The sequence below is a fragment of the Ammodytes marinus genome (assembly GCF_949987685.1).
Source record: "Ammodytes marinus genome assembly, chromosome: 1".
In the NCBI taxonomy this organism is placed as follows: Eukaryota; Metazoa; Chordata; class Actinopteri; order Uranoscopiformes; family Ammodytidae; genus Ammodytes; species Ammodytes marinus.
The window spans coordinates 18,232,031-18,256,971 of record NC_137230.1 but is presented as its reverse complement, the minus strand read 5'-3'; the positions used below and the strand labels follow the sequence as shown (position 1 = coordinate 18,256,971).

The following is a 24,941-nucleotide window of genomic DNA, read 5'->3' as shown; positions in this document are numbered from 1 at the left end:
TTGTATGTTTTTGGTTTGTGATCATTTATGTGAAACTACCTCCATACATGTTCTGTGCCTCTTTTTCTCTCCGACTGAGTGTTTTGAAAACTAATGATTCACCAAACAATCCAGAATGTCAGCAGCCCTCTAACTCCTTTTTTGTTACGATCTGCAACTTAACCAGACTTTTCCTCACTCTTCATCTAGTTCACTACATTACTATTTGAATGCTTTTCAAATTGCAGTGTATGTCAGCATGCTGGAGCATCTTTTTCTGACGAAGCAATTACCCTGTGTTATTTTCATCTCAATCAAAATCTGAATACATTTTAACTGTTCAGCTCTTATTGCTCATTCGCTGTCTCATTTTTATATTCCAGGAAGTTCCCTCTGAAGCAGGGAGTGTCTGCATATAAAATGGTCTGCAGTTCTCTGCTTCATAGGTCAGAAGCTTGTTTATTTTGTCTCTGTGGCTACGCTCAGTCCCAACGAAATGAACTTTTGTAGCAAAAAAATAAAATAAATTTGAATATAAAAGCTCTAATAATTGGCTTTGTACATATAACTGTTCTGAACTTCCCCCTCCATTTCATCATTTTGGCAAATCTTTCACTGACTTTGTCAGTTGAACTTGAACAAAATGCTAATAATAATGATAAATTCCTTCACTTTTAGACTTATCTAATTTTTTCTAATAAAGGGGGACTGCTCACCTCTCATCTCTTTTTTTTGGCCCCTTTTAATTCACACTTAGCTTCACACACAGTACATATAGAAATACACACATACACGCACGTAAGATCCAGTGAAAAGGGGGACATTTTAATTGGACGAATATAAAAAAATAAATAAAGAAAAGCAAGAAATACGAATTCATGAACAAATTTTGCTGCTTAAATGGGACTGCTAGCCAACACTGGTTGGGATGCCTTTATTCACTTTCTAATTATCTGCACTGTAGATGCCATGTCCTCATCTATGACCATGGAAGGCCCCCGCAGTGCTTTTCCCACCTCTTCCAGCTCCACCATGCATTCCAGTGCCTCAGCCAGTGACCAGAACCCAGTTCACAGCGGCAATGTTGACGCTGAGGACAGCAGGAGTAGCAGGGCCGTACCAGAGGTTGTGGGAGCAGAAGGTGGGAATGGTACCGGCGGCAGTGGTGGAAACTGCCGGGGTAGCAACGAGCTAGGAGGAGGAAGAGGTGCAACATCCCAGGAGGCCCAGCATCATCACCAGATGACCCCATCCAAGCGCCGCACCGTACTGAACATCTCTCCACCGCCACAGGACCTGTTTGATAATGACAGCCGCATGTCCTGCCAGGATGAAGCATCTCTGGACTCAGAGCAGAGTAACAGCATCTGGATGGACGACTCGCTTTCTAACTTCAGCGTCATGAGCACCGTCTCTTACAACGACAACACGGAGGTGCCGCGGAAGTCACGCAAACGTACCCCTCGCCAGAGGCCCGGTCGCAAGTCTGTCCCTGCAGAGGGAGCCAGCATGGATGTGTTTGATGCAGACAGTGCCAAAGGTCCACACTTTGTCCTGTCACAGCTCGGCCCTGACAACAAGACTGGACCAAAAGGAAGGTTTGTGAAAGCCTCATGTACTGTATAGTTGGAAATACTTCAACTGAGGACTGAGATCCTAACAACTACAACATGTCCACAAGCACAAGCTTCTTTCAAAAGATATTCTAGAGCTGCAAAACATACTTACTAATGCCATTATATATTTAATTGACTTTGTCGATATACTAAACGATGAATGTCTCAGAAAATAATCAGCAGATTAATTGATAATACAAATATGTGACGTGTTGCCCTTTATTTGGTGTTTTGATGAGCGTGTCTAAAACACATTGCTCAAATCCCATCCTGTTTGTGTTCAGCTAGAATCGGATCTGGTGACTGCAAAAACTAGAGCATGTGGTTCTCCCTTATTTTCACAATATATATTTGTATTTTCAATCTCCTCAAAGACTCCACGTACTGTAGGAAGTTGTTTACTGAGTAGTTTATTGACTCTCAACTCATTGAATATTCTCCCCGTGGTAGTTCCACAGTTAAGAAGATACTCCAGCTTGTGTTAGCATTGTCTTAAAGGGCCCTTCTGGATCTCACGGAGCACTCATCCTGGCGGTCAGAATAGCTGTTGTAAGGAAATTACACATTGCACAACAGATGGAAATCTTCGGCAAACTATACGCTGGCTCCAAATTTCCCACCACGCTTTGACTGAAGAGGAGCGGTTAGATCAGAAGGGAGGGAGGGGCAGGATACTGAAGTGCAAACAATGGTCAGGCACAGTGAATCACAGAGCCTCACTCAAAGACCTAGGATAAGCAGAGCCGATTGAATAAACAGATAAATCTGAGCGCTTTAAGAGCTGGGCTGATGCCTGTTAACTCTGCATTGCTCAAAACATCATGAGGTGTGGGCGAGGGGGGTCTGAACGATAAGGACAGGGTCATGATTTGTTAAAGCAAGTTCCACACATTCTTTGCTTCTTTCGGCCACCATATACCAGAATAATATGCACAGCTTGTTGCTTAAAACTGTTGCTTGTAAAATGTGAGAATCTGAAGTGATGGTGATTTGTGATTGTTGCAGCTCTGATGACCCTAAGACAACCAAACGGAAAGGAGGAACTCTTTTGATGCAATACCCACAGAAGAGTGAGGGGAAGGACCTGAAGATCCTGGTCCAGCCTGAGACCCAGCACCGAGCTCGCTACCTGACTGAAGGCAGCAGAGGGTCGGTGAAGGACCGCACTCAGCAGGGCTTTCCTACTGTTAAGGTGACTCATAATAAAGCCTCTGTCATGACTTTGTTAAAGGTTAGGTTAATGATTGGGTTAAGGCTAGAGGCTTTTGAAATACATGTGTGTGCATGATTTGCTATTCCTAAAGCCATAAGGAGGAGATGAAGGAGTGAAGGTCGGTGTGTGAAAGGGTCAAATAAGTAAACAAGTTTGGAGGTCTGAGCTGTATTTGAACAGCGCCTCTTCACCGCCGGCAGGAATATAGCACTTGATGTTATGCAATTGACAACCACCTACATTGCTTTTGAGGTGGAGGGGTTAATCTGAAAAATATTGATATTCTTCATTTATTACCTGTTGACTATCTTTATTCACTGGGAAATGTTGATTTATTTTGTGCAAAGTTGACAGTTTTAGGGACGGGGACCATCAATGCATTTGATCAGAGCTGTCCTCAATGTCCCCAATATTCACGACTGCACACCATTGAATACCTCAAAGGTATTTATTGAGTCACCAAGCACAGTGACTCAATAAAATATATATAATAGAAAAATGATCAGATCCTTACCGTGTCACACATGACACATGTATTTCTTCTAAGTTTTGAAATTATGTGTCTTATAAATAATGTCTTATTTGGTCTAAGACTTGAGTTTCTACACAACCTTGAACCACATAGTTCTACTGACAAAACGTCACAAAAGGTGACTGTCTGCATTCCTCAATTGATTATTCAACAGTATGTACTGTTTTGTTTACATTTGAAGTTTGGTAACATTTCTTTAATAATGCAAGCATTGATTGTCTTTTATTTCCACAGCTGGAGGGAGTGAATGAGCCAGTGGTTTTGCAGGTATTTGTGGGCAACGATACCGGCCGTGTGAAGCCCCATGGATTTTACCAAGCATGCAGGGTGACCGGACGTAACACCACAGCCTGCAAAGAGGTGGACATTGATGGCACCACCGTCATCGAGGTTTCCCTTGAGCCAAGTACCAACATGACACTAGCGTACGCACTTCTTTTATAAAATGGAAATGGGGTTGTTTTTTTGGGATAAATGTCACTCCAATGGAGAATTTAATTTTAATATTTTAAACTACAAACAGAGCCCCCTTTCGAGACTTTGTATGTGCCTGGTACTACTTCACAGATAATTCAAACCTGCTGCCTAATAAAGCCAATTCGTAACGGGACACACGTGTGGGCTGTTAGGAACGATACACACATTATTGTCAATCCCCTTGGGGGCATCTGTTGACTTACTGTTAGTGAGATGCTGAGGTATTTAGTGTTGTCAAGGGATGCTAGTTAAGCAAACACTAAGTGTGAACTTGTGTTGTTTAAACTGCAGTATTTTCTGAAGCTAACGTTGTCTGTCTGTATGCAGTGTGGACTGTGTTGGGATCTTGAAGCTCCGTAATGCTGATGTTGAGGCTCGCATCGGTGTGGCAGGGTCCAAGAAGAAGAGCACGCGCGCTCGGCTTGTGTTTCGGGTCAGCATCCCTCGGCCGGACGGTTCTGTGCTCACGCTACAGACTCCCTCATATCCAATCCTTTGCAGTAAGTCAATGTTTGTCCCTGTGAAAATGCTTTCATACAGGAACTGGTATACGGGTTCAATCTCTGACAAATGATCATATATTTTCTGCCAGTAAATAGATTCTATAGTTTTCTGCATTAATCATGTTGTGTTATATTACAAACCAGTTCAACTAGAACTGACAGTGTGAAAGAGTTGACCTGTAACCTGCTTTTAGTTCATTGCCATTATACACGGAGCTCTTTAACAAGTGAGGTCCTATTTGTGATGTTTAATATAGCCCGGGGTCAGGAGACTGATGTCTTTTGAGGTCCGCATTTGAAGACAATGTGTAAAGATCCCTTCAGATTCAAGTGGTATTTGATAATGCGTACAGTATGAGGGTGTGGTTAGTTTCAACAGGAAAGAAGCTCAGGGGCATAAGAAAGTCTCTGAGTAAGTGGATTTAGGAGAGCTGCTTGCTTTGAGAGAGACATGAGAGAGAGAGAGAGAGAGAGAGAGAGAAAGAGTATGGCCTTTTATTGTTTACACAAAGCCAGCATGCAAGCCAGAGAAATATCTTTCCATAAAACCGAAAATATAGTGTGCCTTTTTGAACATGTTTGTCTGTGTGCACGTTAAATGTTTTAGAGGAAAAGGGGAGTGGTTTTTGAGTTTCAGGTTGTTCAAAAGTTATGTTAGACTGTACTTGAGTTGTATGAAAACATCACATCTCTGTTCATTGTATCAGCATCTCTTGCAAATTGAAAAAACTACTTATTAAGTTTAAAATGGTGTGATTTGGCTGTGACAAAAAATTATGAAATTTCAGTTCCCAAAAAAATGTTTTGTGTGTTTGTTTAGTCTTTTTCATGTACTATTGGGTCACACAATTAACTACATCGCTGATAGTGTCCTATATTGTCAAAAATAACACTTAAAGGTGAAGTAAGCGGTTTATTTATGTTAATATAAGTGTAAAATCGCTCTTTATTCATACAGTGATGACTTACATAATGTGCGCGTTTCATAAAGCCGATCTCTCAGTCAGCTGCTTTGCATGTAATCGGCAAATAAACTTATTGGAGTATCCCGAAATGTTTATCCAATCAGAAGAGAGAACGCTACAAACCGACACTCGTCTCACTCATATATACTATATACACTCCATGGTCTCACTGCCGGTGCACGCCAGAGCAACAGATGGGTGAATGTGTATGCGCCTACAATGGCGGAGCAGGTAAAAATCCTTCCCAATGTCTGTTTTGATGGTTTTTATCATGTTTTATCACACTTATGGATCTGAGATGATGCTAGATAACTTGCTGCTTGAAGACCGCAGTGCATTAATGTGGTGACGTAGGGACGAGCGAGGGGACTGCTAACTGCGGTAACTGACAGGAAGTTAGCTAAAAGAACCATTCCGCTTACAGCACCTTAACTAAAAGTATTCTATATAGAAAATGTGTCCCGTGTGTGTGTGTGTTTTTTTTATTTTATTTTTTTTTAAATCTGTTAACAAATTAGAGTTAAATCTATTTCTTTCTGCTGTCTCCAGCTCAGCCTGCAGGGGTGCCTGAAATCCTGAAGAAGTCCCTACACAGTTGTTCAGTGAGGGGTGGGGAAGAGCTGTTTATCATTGGCAAAAACTTTCTCAAAGACACCAAAGTCGTCTTTCATGAGAATGTTTCTGGTAAGAAATTCAATGTGTTCTTTTTAACATACGTATGTTGGATACTTTGTGTTCCTGCATTGTTCCCTTTTTTTCCTCCAGTAAACACACTATATCTTCTCTCTGTTCCAGATGAGAAATCATGGAAGGCAGAGGCTGAAATTGACATGGAGCTGTTTCACCAGGTAAATTATGATTGTTGTTTTTGTACCAAATGATTAATGCCAATTACTAATGAGCTGAGTAGATACAAACAGCCATTACAGATTTGTATGGGGCTTTATATGTAATCATCTTAAATGGCTGCTGGTTTCAACAGTTTAAAGTAGTCTCATTGTGCTCTGACCCAATTACAGTAAGTCTCAGAGGCTGTACTGATTGTGTCTTAAGAGTCCAGTTCAAACCTTTGCCCTTGTAAACAAAATAAAGTAGAAGTAGCAGATGAATTGATGAATCAGCATCTTACTCTTGTGTTCAGCCAACTGGGTGTCATTTAGTTTCCGATTAAAGGTGCACTGTTGAGTGTACAGACAGACAAACAGCATTGAAAAACATAAAGTTAAAAAAATTTGTAAATCATTTTTTTTCATCACCACAAAGAATCACCTGATAGTGAAGGTTCCTCCATACCAGAACCAAGCCGTCACTTCTTCAGTCTGTGTGGGAATCTATGTGCTGACGAATGCTGGGAGATCCCACGATGTTCAGCCTTTTACATACACTCCAGATTCAGGTTTGATCACACACTTTCTATCTGTCTGTCACTTTTTTTTTTACAATCGGTTGATCAGAAGACCAGCTTGTCAGAAAAACAGTGGTGTAAAGTTACTAATTACAGTTCTGAAGGTCAATTTGGAGGTACTAGTACATAACCTTAGCATTTCCATTTTCTGCTACTTTGTACTATACTCCACTATTTCACAGAGGGAAAATGTTGTACTTTTTACAAAATGACATTTATCTGACAACATAGTTACTAATTCATTTACAAATTCAGATAAATAGCACAAGTTACATCAACAAATTGAAATAACAACCTTAAAATGTTTATTTTAAACATATTTTCCGTAACACAGCTTTGTTGAGTTCATGCTTTCAAAGCTCTCTTTAATTTGTCTTCACTTTAACTCAACGCCACCACCTACAGTTTAGTAGGACCAGAGCAATAATTAGCAATCATTAGCAGTGTCTTTCAAGACTACAATGCAAAGTTTGTTCTAAACACATCCAGGGCTGTCTTTCGTCAGCACAATTTTTAAGTGCAAGTTTTGATCTTACAAATAACTAAGGTAACTTTGGGGCGACTGTGGCTCAGGTGGTTAAGCGGGTTGGCCAACGATCCAAGGGTTGGCGGTTCGATCCCCGCCCGGCCACCTGTGTCATGGTTGTTGTGTCCTTGGGCAAGACACTTCACCCACCTTGCCTTGTGTGAATGTGTATGATTGCTGTATGTTTGAGGTGGTGGTCGGAGGGGCCGTTGGCGCTGAATGGCAGCCACGCTTCCGTCAGTCTGCCCCAGGGCAGCTGTGGCTACTCTCGTAGTTTACCACCACCGGTATGACTGTGTGTGAACGAATTGAACCAGGAACCATGTAAAGCGTCTTTGAGTGCCTAGGCAATAAAGCGCTATATAAAACCTATCAATCATTATTATTATTATAATTATTATTATTAAAGCGAAATAATGAACAGTGTCATTGACAGTCATATGCTGTAGATATTCATTGATTTAAAAAAAAAAATGTTTTGACTTTTGCCCATGCAGCCAAAAATGATGTTCCTGTGAAGAAAGAGGCGCCCTCTCCGGTGAAGACTTGTCCATTTGATGAACAAATAGAAGGTAATTTTTCTTAAATATTCTGCATGACCATGATTAAAGTTTTGCATTTAAAAGCTGTTTATTTCCTAATAGCTGAAAATGAAACAGTATAACAATAGTAGTTCATACATTCCTTGGTCATGCTTCTACAGTTCTGGATGGTGCCCTGATGCCTTTGCTGTTGCCTTTAGTGAAGAGAGAAGATGTTACTCCGATGGAGGTCACCAGCAACCTCCATTCTTCTGGTGTATTTAAGGTGATACATTGATCTGTTCCTTCATTACAGGCCTAATTTATAAATCTCATAGTGAGAGCTACAAAGATTGAATTGTAAATTAAATCAAAGGTGTCAGCAATTCTGTAAAAATGCTTGTTGTCAGAATCACTTTTTGTCAAAACCAGTGAATATCTCCTCACGATCCACTTTTTAAATTTTGGGTTTTTCAGCAGACCAGTGAACTGTGTCCGGCCCCGCAGAACACAGACATGACTGTAGGCCATCTAGATAAAAACAGACCATTCTCCAACAACAGCAACAACAACTTGTCTCAGCATTCCGGTGACCCTGAAAAAGGCCAGTCTCCTGTTTTTACCAACACAGAGCCCTTGAACACTATCCAGAAGCAGGACATTGCACATGCCAACTCCTTCTCCGTGCCGACTGCCGACTCCCTGCTCCAGCCAGGCTCACAGCAGCAGCAACAGTTCCTCCTGGAGCCCAGAGAGGGCCTGAGGCAGGAGAGGCCCGGGAGCAGCTCTGGGGCTGTGGGGAGGCTGTGTGGGGGAGAACCTGGGGCTCAACAGAAACAACAGCAGCAGCAACCAATGCCCCTGCTTCCCCCAGACGAAGTGGCCCAGCTGGAGGAGGCGGTGAGGCAGCTGAAGGCCAAAGGGTTCTGTAATTTACCCATGCAGTCTGAAAACGCAATGGCCAAACAGCAGCAGCAGCAACAGCACATCCAGCACCAGCAGCACATCCAAAAACAGCAAATTCAACAGCAGCACATTCAGCAGCAACAGCAGCTTCAGCAGCAGCAGCAGCAGCAGCAGGTGGTGTTGGAGAATTTACAGCAGCATCTGTTTCAATCCCAGATTCAGATGCAGTGTGGCATGTTTCAGGATGTCTCCTCTCAGGGCAAGAACACAGAGCAGCAGGGCTCAGCGCCTGGAGTGGTGCCCAACCAGGGGACGCTTTTCCAACAGCAGCAGCAGCAGCAGCAGCAACAAGCAGCTCTCTTTCAGCAGGCCAGCGACCTGCTCTCCATTCAGACCAACTTCCTCCAGCAGACTCCATCACACCCTTCACCCCCTATGTTCCACAATCCCGGCGCTTTGGCCGAAACACAGGACCCACAGGGGGCTTTGTTTCAGAAAGCCTCTCAGGAGCAGGTCCAGGCCGCTCTCTTCCAAAACAGCATGCCAGTGCTTCATTCTCCGGACCAACAGCCCTCAACCCCAGGACTTTTCCTCCCTCAGACGCCCCTGCCCTCTCAGCTTACAAGCAGCAGTGCTCAACAGCAACAACAACAACAGCAACAACAACAACAGCAGCAGCAGCTGGCCTTCCTCAATGCTTTACAAACACCTGCTCCTGAACCACAGTCAGTATTTCAGGCTCAAACCCAGCTCCCCCCCATGGAGCAGCAGCAGCAGTCCTCCCAGCCTCAGCCCCACACACAGCCAGCCCAGCAGGCTTCCCTGTTTCAGAACATCTCCCCACATCCATCTGCAAACACACTGTCTCCAGGCCAACAGCAGCAACAGCAACAGCCGATTGGCCTCCTCTTCTGCAACAACCCACTCTCCAGTCCCGAGCAGGCCTCCAGCCTCCTGTTCAGCAGCCAGGGCCAGATGCCACCTCTGACCAGCAGCAGTCTAGTTTCTCAAGAGCCCCAAAACCCCTCTCTGCTCTTTTCCCAAGCCAACATGGTGCCAGTCAACCAGCAGGATCGCTCCGAGCCCATGGCCTTGGGAAACCCCAGCGATCCGCGACAGCAAGTCATGTTTCAGGAGCAGCAGCCCATGCAGCTGGGCGGCGGCTCAAACAGCCGGCAGGAGCAGCAGCCAGTGGGCCTCTTCATGCCTCCGTCTAACATGGCCTCTCTGCAGGGGGGTCTGGCCGCGCAGGAGCTGGCTCAGTCCGCCATGTTTGCCTCGCAGAACGGCGTGGTGGCAAACCTCCAGACAACCACCTCCTCACCCGTTCAACAGCCGGGGACTCTGTTCCAGACCGCCGTGAGCGGGAGCATCAGCCAGCCCAGCCAGACTCCACAACCTGGCCTCTTTCTGTTTGGGATGCAGAACGGTGAGGAATTTATGACACAGGTGCACATGCTAAAACCTGCCGATAAAGAGACCGCGAGTGCCAACAAGTTCTCAATGGGAGAGATTATAAGAAACGTCTATATAAAGTTGACTTGGGAGCTTGTATTAACTCCCACGGCAAATTGACGAAGTAGAGCATAGTAGAGTTATCAAATGGGGAACCAATTGGGAAATCTATATGCAACTTGCATATCATTTCTTCATGGCACAAGTGTGTATTGATAGTAAATAATCAAATTTTCTTGCACACTTACATAAAAAAAATACATATTGTTCCCCCCAGCCTGTTACAGTATGATAAATCATATCGAAATAGAAATAAAAAACGTAAAAAAAAACATACAACATAACAGTGGAACGGCAGCACGAGCACTGTAAGGCAATGTGCTATGGAAAATGTGATAGTAAGGTCCATAGCAGCATAGTGTGTAAAAGTGCTAGTGCAGCTTGAGTCCGGTTGGCAGCACAGTGCATGAAAGTGTTTTCTTCTCCCTCCTTGCAGAATGCGGCCAGCTGATGAACACTCGTGGAAACACGCTGTCGGATCAGATCATAGCCATCAGCCAGTCCGGTCAGAACCAAAGAGAGAGTGACGCACACATCCAGTCCCTACTCAACCAGTCCCTGTCTCAGTCCGGCTCTGTGCAGAGCAACATGGCTCCAGATGACCTGCTAGTCAACCTGTCGGGCAGCAACTTAACTCGTTCGTACTAACAATCCAACAGTTCCCAGATTTTTCTTTTTTTACTTATTTCTCTTTTTTTCTGAGGATATCTGGAATAGTTGTAAAATTGTAGATAAAATAGTCCAAATATTGTCTGTTTTCATGAGTACATGCAGTGAAAGAATCATGAAGTTTTAGACAAACTGAACATAATGTGCTTATATCAGATGACCAAATATTTTCTGCCCTACCAGCATCATATTTATAGGAAAGAGCAGTGAACCCCCCCCCCCCCATGATTATTCTTCAGAGTTACATGAATTATTATTATCTATTATTATAAACTATTATCTTATTCATTATTAAGGACAAACTGGAAAAATGTATAGAAATAAATGTCTCTTCTTGGCTTCATGACCCATTGTTAAAGAATGCATGTTGCAAAATGAGACTGACTCAAAGTGAGAACTGACAATTTGTCATTACTGTTCTATGAGTTATTAGCCGTTGGTCCTTTTTCTTCTACTTTTCCTCCAAAAGCACAATATCTTAGTGGCCTTTTATTCATTTAACTTGTGAAGTTTTGTGTTTTCCGTTCTCGTGGTGTTTTCTTAAGTGTTCTCCAAAGTGTTTAGTGGTTTCCGTGAATAGTGTTCCCTTTATTACTTATATTTGTATTTTTCCGTTGCATGGAGGGTAATGTTTGTGGTATGGCAAGAACATTTAGACAGGTCATGGTAGGTATGGATGAGTGCATCAAAGATGTGGAAGGTGAGCACTGTTGACGTGGTTTGAATGTATTTTCACGTTGTCCAACAGTGCAGAAAGGGTATTGAACGAAGTTTAGTGGCGTAGAGAGCAGGGGGCTGCAGAAAAGAATAGAGAAGTTTTTGTATCATATACAGTATGTGGATGCTCATTATTATTACGTATGTCATGGAAAAGTGACTTTGGCTTTCATTAATGATACGACAAAGAAAGAAAGAAAGTGTCCTGTGATTGTATAACCAAGGTAATGGCATTTTAATACTATCTACAAAATGTTTGGCTAGATAAGGTCTAGCCTTGTCTCGACCTGTTTGCTTCAGAAATACCTATAAAATAATATTTGTATTTCAGCCAACAGGTGTTCAGTGGAGCTGGATATCTCCAGCTGTAAAAACATACCGTTCAATATTACATCTCCACCAGAGTGTGCAGACAGCATTTTGTGATATAGATAAGCAAACATGTTCGGGCTAACATTTAGTCCGGGTTCATCAAAAACCAAACTGTGTCAGTTTGCTACTTAGTGGAAGAGATTCTCCTTTTAATGCATTATAAAGAGATAGATCTTTAAAGAAAGTGTGGTGGTAGAAATATGACAAATATTGGCTGAAAAATATGTATTCAGCACATTATGATGTTGTTCTTTGTGACCACTTTACTCATTGAGAAGTACAGTACATTCCCACAAGAGGTCGCGTTTCATTTTTCTCAGCCACCTCTTCCTCATTGTTTACAGTGAAGAACATACTTTTTTACATGCACTTGGAGCAGAAGTTATTGTCCTTACTGTCCTGTGTATGCATGGCGACATTTGTGTCTCCGCACAGACACGCAATCAAATATCTCCAGTCTCAACCTGCTGTATCTCCTAGATGTAATATAACTGCATCCCATTGCCAGCCATGGTACAACTATCACTATAAATTTCCAAAAACATATACTTTATTTATACCTGAAAACCCGTGGAGAAATCTGGACAAATGTGGATCAAACCATGTCATTTCAGTTGACGTTTAACTTTCATTTAAAGACAAATCATCGACAGTAGAGGGAGTATGATGTAATATAGTATATTATTGTTATTTTCGTCATGGGTTAGATCGTTGTGTCTTTTAGTGTCATTTTTATGGCCTCTTTCTGCGTCAGGCACGCATGTACTGGAATAGTATTCTTAAATCAGCAATGTGGTGAATTAAGTGAATATTGAGGAGAAGCAACAGTTTTTTTGGCAATAACTGTACTTTACACATTTCATCCAGATTAAGGTATTAACATGCAGGAACAGAGCCCATTTTAGATGGTATCTTGTAAATAAAAAACATCCAAGTTCTAAAGACTTTGCCTGCAGTTGGCTGGTGGCCTCAGGACCAAAGTTTGAGTCCTATCTTGCTTTGCATAACTCCTGATGACAGGCCAGTTTTATGGCTTTTATTTTAAATTTTCCCCCTCCAAATTGCACGTTAATGTTGAGAAAAACATAGACATAGACTATTATTTGACTCATAGACACACAGATCTCATCATTAGGCCTGATGTCCTGCTGCCACACTTTTCTTTCTGCTTGTTGTGTTGTTTTGGCAAAAGGAAATACATATAATAATAACAATAACATGTTTGTGTCATATTTAGTTTAACTGTAAGTGTATGCATGAACAAGGGGCTGGTCTCTGATGATGACAGACTTAGATCAGTTTTATGCCTCAGTTGTTGTCTTGTTTTCTATGTACAGTTTGTTAGAAACACATGAACGGCGTTACATTTTATACACTTTAAAAATCCGAAAACAGCTGTTGTTTTGTGATGGAGATTATGTATGTAAACTTAACTAATGTGATTTGTGGATCTATGGTGCGTAGGGTGTCTGTTTGAGTGGTTTTTAAAGGGACCCTACTCCTGAAGGAAACCTGACTTTGGAGAAAAGAGCTATCTGTGATTGGCTTTTTTCAACTTGTGAAATAGAAAAACTTAAGATCTCCAGTGTTGAGTATTTATGATTTTATTTCTTTATGTTTGTTTAACAAGGTTTAGAAAGACTCATCTTTTTTTCTTTTTTGTTATTGGTGTAGGACTTGTTCCTCCTTTTTAAAGAAGAATCTCTAATTTATTTGTGCGTTGGTTATTATCTAGATTGTATCCCCAGTCATCAAAGCCGATATTTTTTCTAACTGTATACATCACAGCAATGTGATTTGGCCCCCCACACCTGCTGATACTGTAACTGGCACCTTGTGACGATGGTGCTGATGCCTTTAGATTTTGTGGTAAAGTGATTTGTACGCCATTGATACTGTGTACATTTCTGTGCAGTTAATGATACGGGTGGTTGTTAAAATATAAGCCTTAATGTACATATCATGTTCAAAGCTTTTCATTGGACCACTCCCCATCTGATCCTTTTTTGACCAAATAGGTAACATAATAGCACCAAACTGCTTTTAAAATTCAAATCCTTCAAAACAAAACCTCAAAATGTCAGTATTTTATGTTGATTATGCAGCACGACTGTGTTTCTCACTTTGATGCAGAAATATTTTTCCGTACACATACTGGTGAGGTACGGTAATTACTTTTTTTAAATTTCAGTTTCCTCATATGTGTAGGCTATTTACAATGTAACTGGAGATCAGAGATGTATAAAAGTTTGACTCATTCTACTGTCACTACTAATTGTATGGGAAAGGAAAAACAAGTTCTCAGTTTCTTGCAGTTGAACAAGATGTGGTTTTCCTTTTAACATTTTCAGTTCATTTTATATCAACACATTTGTTTTGCTCATAGGTGTTCAAAAGGTTCCATTTCCCCTTAAATGTCTCTTTAGACACTAGTAAATATTGCACATGTGCCTTGAAGAGGTGTTTTCTTCCCTCTATTCTTGCCTGTTAAATAGCCCACTAGTTCCGCAGTGAGCCCTCATTAATTAGAAAGTTTTTAAGCCATAAGACTTGTACTTTGAATACTCAACAACAGTGACCAGATAAATGTTGTTGTGGTTGATAAATGTGTTGTGCAATTTCTTTCATGTGTCTAACTTGTTTGGACTGAAGTATCCATTGCATTTATGTTATACAACGTAGATGCAGGCAAATGTTCTCTGAAACTGCTATGCAGCTAATATACTGTAAATGTAGATCTGTTAGTTTTTGAATATATATTTTTCTAAATAGCCTCTCCAAAGTAGAAAAAAGTAGATGTTCTTTCTATTATTTATGTTGCTTGTTCAATTATTTTTCTGATGCTTTAAATGCCGCCTGAAGCTGTTTTCTTTCTTTTTTAAACTCAGATTAAATGCAAATGTCTTCTCTCAACAACCATCACAGATTTTATTTCATTTTTTACAAGACAAAGTTCACTTGTTACTCAGTATTTTGTTATAACCCTTCTTTGCTTGTAGGGTTTATGTGAAGGTTGTGCGTTGTATCCAGGTTTGCTGGTGCAGTGGGCCCTAAAGTTTCTCTCAGAGCCCCTGAGTAACTTGGATGTCATATTTTTCTCCCACAGCTTATTATTCAGACCATTAATAGTCAACTCAAAAATAATGTGTTAAATCCCGTAATTTTAGGAACAATTTAAATTACAAATTCTGCAAAACATGTACTATGTTACTTATTTGAGTCTGTAATTATATTTAAAATAAACTATTTGCTTCCTTCACACTTCTGCAACATCTTGTGTTCTTTAGTCTTCTTTAGTATACAGCCTGTTCTTGGTCCTGGAAAGGCCAAGGGTGCAATCTCGCCTCTTTCTTTGCTTCTAACCATGTGAACAACCGTACAATTATCACCCGGAGGAGGAAAAATGATCATTCCTGAATACTTTCCGTTTGTTGGGATGTTTTTATTCTCTTGCATTTAAATTTCTTGTAAATGTGCTGCTATCTGTATTAAACATATATACTTTAAATGTTATGCCTTTGAGCTTTTTTTTCATGTTTTTTGTAAGATGCTGCAAAGAAATATTTACCTGTGGGATGATTCACAAATATAGACACAACTGAAGTTATTGACTTATTGTTCTTATAATTGAATTACATTTCACTGCAGTGCACACATTTGAAGAAATCTTGTCATGTCTTCTACTGGCAGACTAAAGTTGGGCTATGGGAACATTTAGCCACTTTGTTTTGCGACTGTAAATTAACATATTTTTTTCTTTCACATATGAAGCTCAACAATCTGTGTACATCCCGTTTACTTTTTCTTGATTTTGGAGCCTATATAAGATTTAGGCATCAGCAAGAACTGCCTTCGTAAAGGTTCCTGCAAAAAAGAACAGAAACAGTAACACTTTATAATAATGTTCATTTATAAGTCATTCATAGGTCATTTAGATAAAGATGCAGCAATAGTTTACAAAACAGTAATATATGTGTAGATGATTAATAAGTGCTATGTTAACATATCACAAATGTGTTGTAAGTCATCTGTAAAGCTTTTGGTAAATCATGACATTCTCATTAAAAGTTTGAGTTGGTTTCAAAGTTTCAATATCAGCCTATTATACTGTTCATGCCAATTTGAAACCAACTTATGCTTATAATCAATCAAGTGTGAGGTAATGAATAAGGTATACAAAAAAAGTATTATGCCAACTGAAGAAGCCAAACTATAATTTTCAACTAGGCTACGTACATTTTTTGTAGAGGATAGCCCTACTACACATTTTTACCTGATTAATGGTTTACACTTTAGATTAAGGAGATGCAGAAAGGTTTGTAAATGACTTATTAAAGTAGGCTATCTAAATGCCACAACTCTGCTGTAGCCTAATGATTTAGGATAGCCTGCATACGGGTTTTAAGTGACCATCTGTCCTACAGTACCACCATCAGGAGAAACATAATATAGTTCTCCCTACAGGCATGTCGTCTTCATAGCAGTCGTAAGAAATGCAGCCCCTAAAATCCACCAACAGAAACATAGGAAAGTCTAATATCATTATTGCTTTTTCCCAATTTTTATCAGAAATCATCCTCAAAAATTAGTTTCGGCGAAGCTGCATATTGTTGATCATTGTTGAACAGTTGCCATTTTAAAAAAAATGTTTGTAATTCAGAAACAGTCTGCTGTGTGCTACTTTTGTTTTCTTCTTGATAGTTTTGGGTGTACTGTTTTTTTAAAGTCACCCAAATGCACCACCAAGGTATCGCGTTTTTGCTGCGCGTGCGCGTCCGCAGTTCTTTCGGAGCGCCTATCTCCAACATGGCTGACGTGACAGCGGCGGACGACGGGAAACTCAGCAAAAAGTGAGCTTATTATTTTCTTTCATTGCGTTTGAACCTGTCTCGACGCCTCACGCGCTTTGTAATTGTCCTGCAATCATTTATTTTTTCAAGCAGTTCATTTTGGCTTTTATCTGTATGACTAAATGTTGCATCAGTACAGATGATGATAGAGAAGTGAGGTTCCCATATGGAGAGCCGCCTCAAACATACACATCCCAGGATTCAGTTCGTTTGCGTCCCTGGTAGTTGTAGTTCTGAACGTGATCCGGAGCCGAACACGAGAGTGCCTTTTACTAATCAGTAAAACTACAAAAACCAAAATACCCTCAAATAAATGTCGTGCATGCTTTGATCGTGTCTTCGTATGCTACTGGTTTTGTTTCGTTTTCTTTATATCGGATATAAGTGTTATTGTTTGTGATAAGCTATTTAATTGCAGACTTTTTATGAATCAGGGCACTTTGTTCACAAATATTTGATGCATATCAAAACGTCAAAACAGGTTCTAGGACTACGTTGTCCTTCGTTCGTCTTGACTTTGCTTTAACGTTACCTGCTAGCAGCACTAACGTTATGTTAGCTTTGATACATCTTTCTGGCTAACCAAAAGTAAAACTAATCAGGAACCGAATTCCCTGAAAATTAAGTCTGTTTATTTTAGTCAATATCAATTGGACTGGATTAAGTGCTCTGGCGAGGCTCTTAGTGCAGTCTAGTGGATTTGCCTGGTGGGCCAATGACAGCATTTTCTTAATGCTATACACAAATATATATCTATTTTTCTCAGGTGTGTTCGCTGACTGTGGTAGCTCAGCATGCTGTGTCTGGTCAGGTCAGCCAGGCAGCAGCTGTGCCAAGCCTTTGGGGTCAGGGGACAGTGCTTAAAATGGGCACCCCCATGTACAGCTGCAGTCCCAGCTCAAATTTACGGCAACCGCTGGAGAGGTGTCAAAAGGTTGGTGGCTTTTCCATTCCAGTGAGAAAAACAACCAACCTTTTGTCACCGGAGCAAATGTGGTCCCCTTTCCCTTTCCGCCTGATTTGTTTTGTTGTACATCTATGTCATTAATAGCGTGATGAACCTTGTCTTGTTATTTTACTCCATACACCAACAATAAATTCCATCGTAGTGTGCAGTTTAGTTTCGACATTTTGAACCTCCATCAAAAGAAGTTGCATCATTAACAGCAAACTCCTAACAGATGACTCTTTACTCCATTCTTTCTTATCAGTGAGCTCAAGAGGCGAATGAAAGCTGATAAGAAGGCGGCTGAGAAAGAAGCTAAGGTCAAAGAGCTTGTGGAGCAAAAGAAGGAATCCAGTGACAATGGAGCTGAAAATGCCTGTGGATTGGATGAGGAGACGCTCGACCCAAATGTGAGTTTTTTTTCTATGGTCACTCTATTGTACTCTTCTTCACCTATTATTAGGCACTTAATGTTTTGATCTTTGTATAACAAATACAATCATCTGTTTCCCTACAACATAGCAATACTTCAAGATCCGTTCCCAGGCCATCCAAGAGCTGAAGGGCACAGCCGAGGACCCGTACCCACACAAGTATCAAGTAGACTTGTCACTCACGGAGTTCATCGAGAAATACAACTATCTACAGCCTGGAGACCAGCTGACTGATGTTGTTCTCAACGTATCAGGTACAAGGGATATTCTATAATCTTAAAATTCATTTGATATTTCATATATAAAGTCATATCCAAGAGTAAACCCCTGTTAAACATAAGTTTCGCTTGGCAGGCCGTGTCCACGCCAAGAGGGCTTCTGGAGCCAAGCTGATTTTCTACGACCTGCGAGGTGAAGGCGTCAAGTTGCAGGTTATGGCAAACTCAAGGTACAGAATGACAGCCATGGTAAAAATATTTTAAAATATATACATACACTGTAAGTCCAGCACCTCCAACAAATTGCTTTACTCCATTTGGATACTAGGACAGTTGGTTAATTATTGTATATAACCTTTAATTTCTTTATATCATCTTCTACCATATCAGGAGCTACAAGTCTGAGGAGGCCTTTGTGGCCATCAACAACAAACTGCGACGTGGTGATATCATCGGCGTCCGTGGTAACCCCGGGAAGACAAAAAAGGGAGAGTTGAGTGTGATTCCCATCGAGTTGACCCTGCTGTCACCATGTTTGCACATGTTGCCTCACCTTCACTTTGGCCTCAAAGACAAGGTATTGCCCACCATGATTATCTAAGTTAGTGAGAGAAACCCTGCTCTTTTGTCTTTCTTTCTGCAAACACAACATATCGAAGATAATATTTGACACCTCAAATGCTTCGTTTTCACTCAACTGGTACGGTCCGGCATGGCACTGTCAGCTGTGGAAATGCAAGCCAGAGCTGGGTCACTGTTCCGTACCAAACCATACCATACAGTACCATACTGAACTGTAGCGGTCAGTGGAAACGAGGCAAAAGTAGAAGCATTTGTTATGTCTTACTATTTGCTTTGCATTAAGGGCAGTGTTTCTCAAAGGTTAACAGTGTGAAAGATGTGCTTTTGAAGATGAGCTTGGAGAAAAGACATCTATTCTACTGTACTATATACCTACCACCTCCTTAACTTCACTGAGGGGCAAAAACAAACCAACACATTGCTTGAATAGAAGCACTGAGCTGCAATATCGTAGATAAAACATTTTAAACGCGTTGTTTTATGTACCTTATCTTTTCTCCTGGTGGAACGTTGGACATAATGCTTACTTGAATTATTTTTTAATATGTTTTTGCGGTCCAGTGCACAACAATTCATTACTATTGTTGCATTGTTTTTAGTTGTTCTCTTTAATCTAGGGCTGCAACTAACGATTATTTTGATAATCGATTAATCTGTCGATTATTTTCTCGATTAATAGATTATTAATTGATCAGTGTTTTGGCCCGTAAAATGTCAGAAAATGGTGAAAAATGTTGATCAATTTTCCAAAGCCCATGTTGACATCCTCAAATGTATCGTTATGTCCAAAACACACAGATATTTCAGTTTACCGTCATAAGAGGATTAAAGAAACCAGAAAATATTCACATTTGAGAAGCTGAAATCAGAGAATTTGGACATTTTTTATTAAAAAATGACTCGAAACGATTAATCGATTATCAAAATAGTTGGCGATTATTTTAATAATCGATTCGTCGATTAATCGTTGCAGCTCTACTTTACTCCCTGAACACATAATGGCAAATGACTGCTTCTAAATTAGGCGTTGCCTGCCATGTACAGTGACATAACAAGTATATCCTCTCTTGTACACACTGCTTAACATGCAGTGCCTAAAATTTGATAGAACCATAATTATCATCCTTATCATCCTAACACCCTGTTGTTCCTGCTATGACAAGTCAACATTGCCTCGTGAGAAAGGTTGATCACATAAAGTATGAAGCCTGAAAGGAAGATTCCAGTCTTGTGACTTAAGAATGAGCCCACAGATTCTTGCAGAAGTGTCAAGAATATCAGCCGTCCCTGATTTGTAATGTCAAAAAAAAGTGTTGTAAATTTGCTCACTGTCGTCATTGATAAGAGGAATTCACTTTTCCATCATTATAACAACAGCAATAACCAGTGTTGAAGCATTTCTTTTTCTCAATACAATATACCCATTCTCTCAAAGGAAACACGATTCCGCCAGCGATACCTTGATCTGATTCTCAATGACTACGTGAGGCAGAAGTTTATAACTCGCTCCAAAATCATCACATACCTGCGCAACTTCCTGGACCAGCTGGGATTTTTGGAGGTAGGAATTGGACAACTAATCAGTTGAGCAGTACTTTTCAAGTCTTATGATTGGCTAGAAAGGTTTTTGTCTATATATACAGTATATTTGACTTAATAGGGATTTTAGAAGAATACTCTTATATAGTGTGTACAATTGTTACACTTTTGAGGCAGTTAAAATAAGTCTGTGTATTGAGCTGGATCATGTTTGTTGTTACTTTAGATTGAAACACCAATGATGAACCTTATTCCTGGTGGAGCAGTTGCCCGTCCATTTGTAACTTACCACAATGAGCTGGATATGAACCTGTTCATGAGAATTGCGCCTGAGCTCTACCACAAGGTAATTTATCCCCTACCAGTAATCGATATATATATATTGGATTGCTAAATATATTGTAACAATTTGATGCCCTGTCTGTAAATATGTTGTAAAGAGATGCATTGATGTTTTAGTACACTTCAACTTCACTTTAACTTTTAATTGTTAGGTTTTGTTACATTTCTAAAATGTGTCAAAATGTAAGTTTGACCTCGTGTCTTTCCCACAGATGCTTGTGGTTGGTGGAATAGACAGAGTGTATGAGATCGGTCGTCAGTTCAGGAATGAAGGCATCGATCTCACTCATAATCCGGAGTTCACCACCTGTGAATTCTACATGGCATATGCAGATTACTATGACTTGATGGAAATTACAGAGAAACTACTCTCAGGTTTGTGACAACACAGTCAACATTATGTCCAGTTGGGTGTGCTGTTTAAAAACAATTTGAATAAGCTTCGAAGGGCAAATTAATATGAATTAGGTTCTTTAAAAACACTCTCACATTGAGCTTTTCTTTATATTTCTTTGAAGAAAAAATCTGTCCAGATGCATTCAGTCAGAAAATTTAACTCTGAATAAATACTATACTACTACAACTGTACATCATGGTTCTGTCCTATTGTATTGCTGTGTGTCATAATGACATTCAATTTGATTCACTCAATGTTGTTGTACAATAGCTATGTGGTTGTCAGAGGGATAACGGTTATCCAGAAGGCAAAAATACAAAATGAATAGTACAGGTGCCATTCCTCAGCCTTGCTCTAACTTTCGGCTGGAGGATTAGCAGACTTAAATCCTTACCTAAACATGTATGAACTAAAATGTTTGACTGGTAGAGCTTGTTTGGGCAGGGAAAAACCTGAGGGGAAGTGTTGCCTTGGAAACTCCAATGCAAAGAGAGTCTGTGTGTTTTTCAGAAGAGCCATTCAGAAGAGTGACCATGACAGCATGATTCTGTTACATCAGATGAGATGCAATAAGTGAAATGGGGGTCAGAAATGAGCTGATTGGCAGTTGACCTAATAGCATGCAATGTATACAGACGTGTCATTGAGGATGACACTAGCACAATTAATATATTGTGTTATTTAAAATATGAATTAAACAGAGCTCCAATTCCTTTTTGTGTTCTAGTTTGGTCACTTCTCCTACACTTGAAATGCACATTGAACCAATAGGAAAACCGCTCTCCTTATCAGTGGTTTCTTCTATTTGTTTTTCAGGAATGGTGAAGCATATCACCGGAGGATACAAGGTGGCTTATCACCCTGACGGTCCAGAGGGACCGGCCCAAGAGATTGACTTCACTCCACCATTCAGAAGATTGAGCATGACACATGACCTGGAGAAGCTAATGGGAGTCAAATTTCCTCCTACTGACAGCTACGACAGTGCCGGTGAGAATCTGAAAATCAAATGTAGAGATTTGAATTAGTAAAACCGCATCCCCTCCACCCCCCGTGACTTTCTCTTCCTCCATCTCTCTCACACTTACTCCTTCACAAATGTAGGGTTTATTTTTCAGCAACACTTCATCATTAGTTTTTTATTTCTCTTTTACCTTTTTTCTTTCACGCTTTTGTCTTCAGAGACTCGCAAATTCTTTGACGAACTGTGTGCAGCGAAAGGAGTGGAATGTCCTCCACCCAGAACCACTGCCCGCCTCCTTGACAAGGTGTTGTATCCATGCACATCATCTGTTTTAGCGTTGTTGTTTTTTTTACTTTGAGGTCTTAAGTAATTACTGTTTTTTTTTTACCTCTACAGTTGGTTGGAGATTACCTTGAGGTCACCTGTATCAACCCCACATTCATTTGTGATCATCCTCAGATCATGAGTCCCTTAGCGAAATGGTGAGAAAAGCCTTGTTCCAGTTTTATATTTATCATGTAAAAAAATGTCATGCTCAGGTTCATTCTGACACGTATTCAACTGTCACAGGCACCGATCGCAGAAAGGACTAACGGAGCGTTTTGAGCTCTTTGTGATGAAGAAGGAAGTATGCAATGCTTACACTGAGTTGAATGATCCGATCAGACAGCGGGAGCTTTTCGAGCAGCAAGCCAAGGTTTGTTTACAATTTTCTCATTACCTGAAAGTTCAGGCTCCTTACTTCTATCCAAGCGAAGGTGTGTATTTGTGCATGTTATCAATCTGAATTTGATATTTTTTTTTTCAGTCCAAAGCCGAGGGAGATGTGGAAGCCATGTTCATCGACGAGACCTTCTGCACAGCATTGGAATACGGTCTGCCACCAACTGCCGGCTGGGGGATGGGCATCGACCGTCTCACCATGTTCCTAACTAACTCCAACAACATCAAGGTAAAGCGGTCTTATGAATTATGTCACTCTCTATAGTCCTTTATACCTATATGACAAATTAGGTGATTGATTTTCTTCAATATACGAGTGTTTTCTGATCGGATTTGTCCTGCGATTAAAGGATGTTGGCAAAAGGTGTAGCAAAAGGTTCTGGCAGCAACATGTACCTTGCTACTCACTTAAACATTACTGCCAATGTGTTCACAATATTCAGTTTAAAACTATAACCGTAAATGTTTCCTTCAAAAAAAAGTATTAATAGACATAACCATTTTTAGTAAAGGAATTATTTAAATGTTACTAATTACAGTAATACGACTTATTACCAAATCAACTTGTTGCATATTTGACTACATATTCCTTCCTTCAATGCATTGTCCTATCAGGACCTTTCGCTAAAACAGAAGAACACATGGTTAGAGATACAAAGAACAATGGGTTAAAGGGGTCACATCATCAAGAAAACAAAGTCCTTGCACTGTATGCTGCATGCACATGAGCGGCCTTCTCTGTCCCCAACTGACCGCTTGTTCTTTCACAGGAGGTGTTGCTTTTCCCAGCCATGAAGCCTGATGACAACAACAAGACGGCAGCACCCACAGAGGGCACATCTGTTTAATGACATGACCGCTCCTGTTTTTAGATCTCTGCAAGGATCTGTATGGATTAAGAGCCTTTATCCCACTGTGGTCATCAGTGGGGCCTGCCGGTTTTTGTCTGTTATCATCGTTAAGTCTGTATGCTCCTTACTGTCATTGAAGAGAATCATCTTGTCTAAGTTACACACTTGATTGGTAAACGATGAAGAAAGATTTTTTTTGTTCCCCGTTTGTATTTCTTAAGACTTTTCTGATCATATTTGCTTGTTTGAATCTAAGGAGATATTGTAATCCTCATTGTCATCCAGAAGATAAATGGATGGTATTTGATCAGGAAGTCATGTGTGACCTGCTGTTGTATGTTGACCTGAATAAAATACATTTGCATATACTTAGAGATTACTTCAAATGGAGCTTGATTCTGGCTACCAGATACTGAGTAGATGCACCACATAACGACGAAGCTCAAGCACCTTTTTAATATTTGCGTGTTCTCAGTATATTCATCTTGTTTTTAGCAGGTCTGCTCGTATTCCTTGTCTGAGATTTTTCAAGAGGGACACCACAATTTCAATATTTGTCTACCAAGATGTTTAACATATGGGTATGACTGAATAAAGTGTATGAATCTACATTTGTATGTTTGTGGTCTGTTTACAAAACAAAGGTTTGAATGAGCAAAACATTTGCACAACAGGCAGCCCCTAAAAAATTAAATAAATCATATTTAGAACTCTAAACTCTGTATAAAGAAAAAAAGTTATGTTTTCACTCCATAAAAGTGCAACATAAAAGGGTAATTTTTTAATTGGGATCCTATTGGGTGTCTCATGTCCAGGCTTGGGGGTCACCAGTTTAATCTTAATATCCTCCATCTACCGCTTTTTAGACCGCTAGGTGTTAAGACAGAGCATCAACCAGCATTAGGGGCCGACACAAGCTGTTTGGTTTCTTGCTCAAGGCCTTTAAGGATTTGTAGGGGGTCTCGCTTTTTCCCTGTGGCTACTTATTTTCCTCCTTTTGGCAACTGTGGCTGGAAGTCAGTCTGTGGTCAAGGGAAAGAGGATTCTGCAGTATAGAGCCGTTATGAGATGAAGGTCTCACAACTCAACAATCTGATTGGTCGACGTGGCTCGGTGAGGGTGACCAATCTGACCTGTACTTATCTGTTACATTTGCAATTGCAAAAAAAAGAAAACTTG

The 24,941-nt window shown here is 40.4% G+C and overlaps 2 protein-coding genes across 5 annotated transcripts in view; both read left to right on the top strand.

Annotated features, from left to right (window-relative positions):
• nfat5b (nuclear factor of activated T cells 5b) overlaps positions 1-15,404 on the top strand; it is a 36,006-nt gene extending 20,602 nt beyond the window's left edge. Inside the window, exons 2-13 of one of the 3 annotated variants that reach the window (XM_080026918.1) lie at positions 363-425; positions 944-1,577; positions 2,601-2,787; positions 3,575-3,765; positions 4,145-4,317; positions 5,835-5,969; positions 6,081-6,133; positions 6,549-6,681; positions 7,714-7,788; positions 7,920-8,023; positions 8,215-10,072; positions 10,595-15,404. In XM_080026918.1, the coding sequence (XP_079883044.1) occupies positions 949-1,577; positions 2,601-2,787; positions 3,575-3,765; positions 4,145-4,317; positions 5,835-5,969; positions 6,081-6,133; positions 6,549-6,681; positions 7,714-7,788; positions 7,920-8,023; positions 8,215-10,072; positions 10,595-10,806 (3,750 nt within the window). In that variant the 5' untranslated portion in view covers positions 363-425; positions 944-948 and the 3' untranslated portion in view covers positions 10,807-15,404. The remainder of the gene's footprint in view (positions 1-362; positions 426-943; positions 1,578-2,600; positions 2,788-3,574; positions 3,766-4,144; positions 4,318-5,834; positions 5,970-6,080; positions 6,134-6,548; positions 6,682-7,713; positions 7,789-7,919; positions 8,024-8,214; positions 10,073-10,594) is intronic. The other 2 variants (XM_080026917.1, XM_080026916.1) reach the window with 2 other exon arrangements.
• Positions 15,405-16,706: 1,302 nt separating this feature from the next.
• Positions 16,707-24,136, top strand: kars1 (lysyl-tRNA synthetase 1). 2 transcript variants are annotated; one of them, XM_080027974.1, is made up of 15 exons: positions 16,707-16,766; positions 17,533-17,700; positions 17,978-18,122; positions 18,235-18,400; positions 18,501-18,594; positions 18,755-18,941; positions 20,382-20,507; positions 20,712-20,831; positions 21,040-21,202; positions 22,041-22,214; positions 22,407-22,492; positions 22,585-22,670; positions 22,759-22,885; positions 22,997-23,140; positions 23,682-24,136. In XM_080027974.1, exons 2-15 carry the CDS (start codon positions 17,561-17,563, stop codon positions 23,757-23,759), a joined length of 1,836 nt encoding a protein of 611 aa, XP_079884100.1. In that variant the 5' UTR covers positions 16,707-16,766; positions 17,533-17,560; the 3' UTR covers positions 23,760-24,136. The 2 variants fall into 2 exon arrangements, with proteins under 2 accessions (XP_079884100.1, XP_079884101.1); XM_080027975.1 differs by lacking the exon at positions 17,533-17,700 and having other exon boundaries at positions 16,712-16,766.
• Positions 24,137-24,941: the final 805 nt, after the last annotated feature.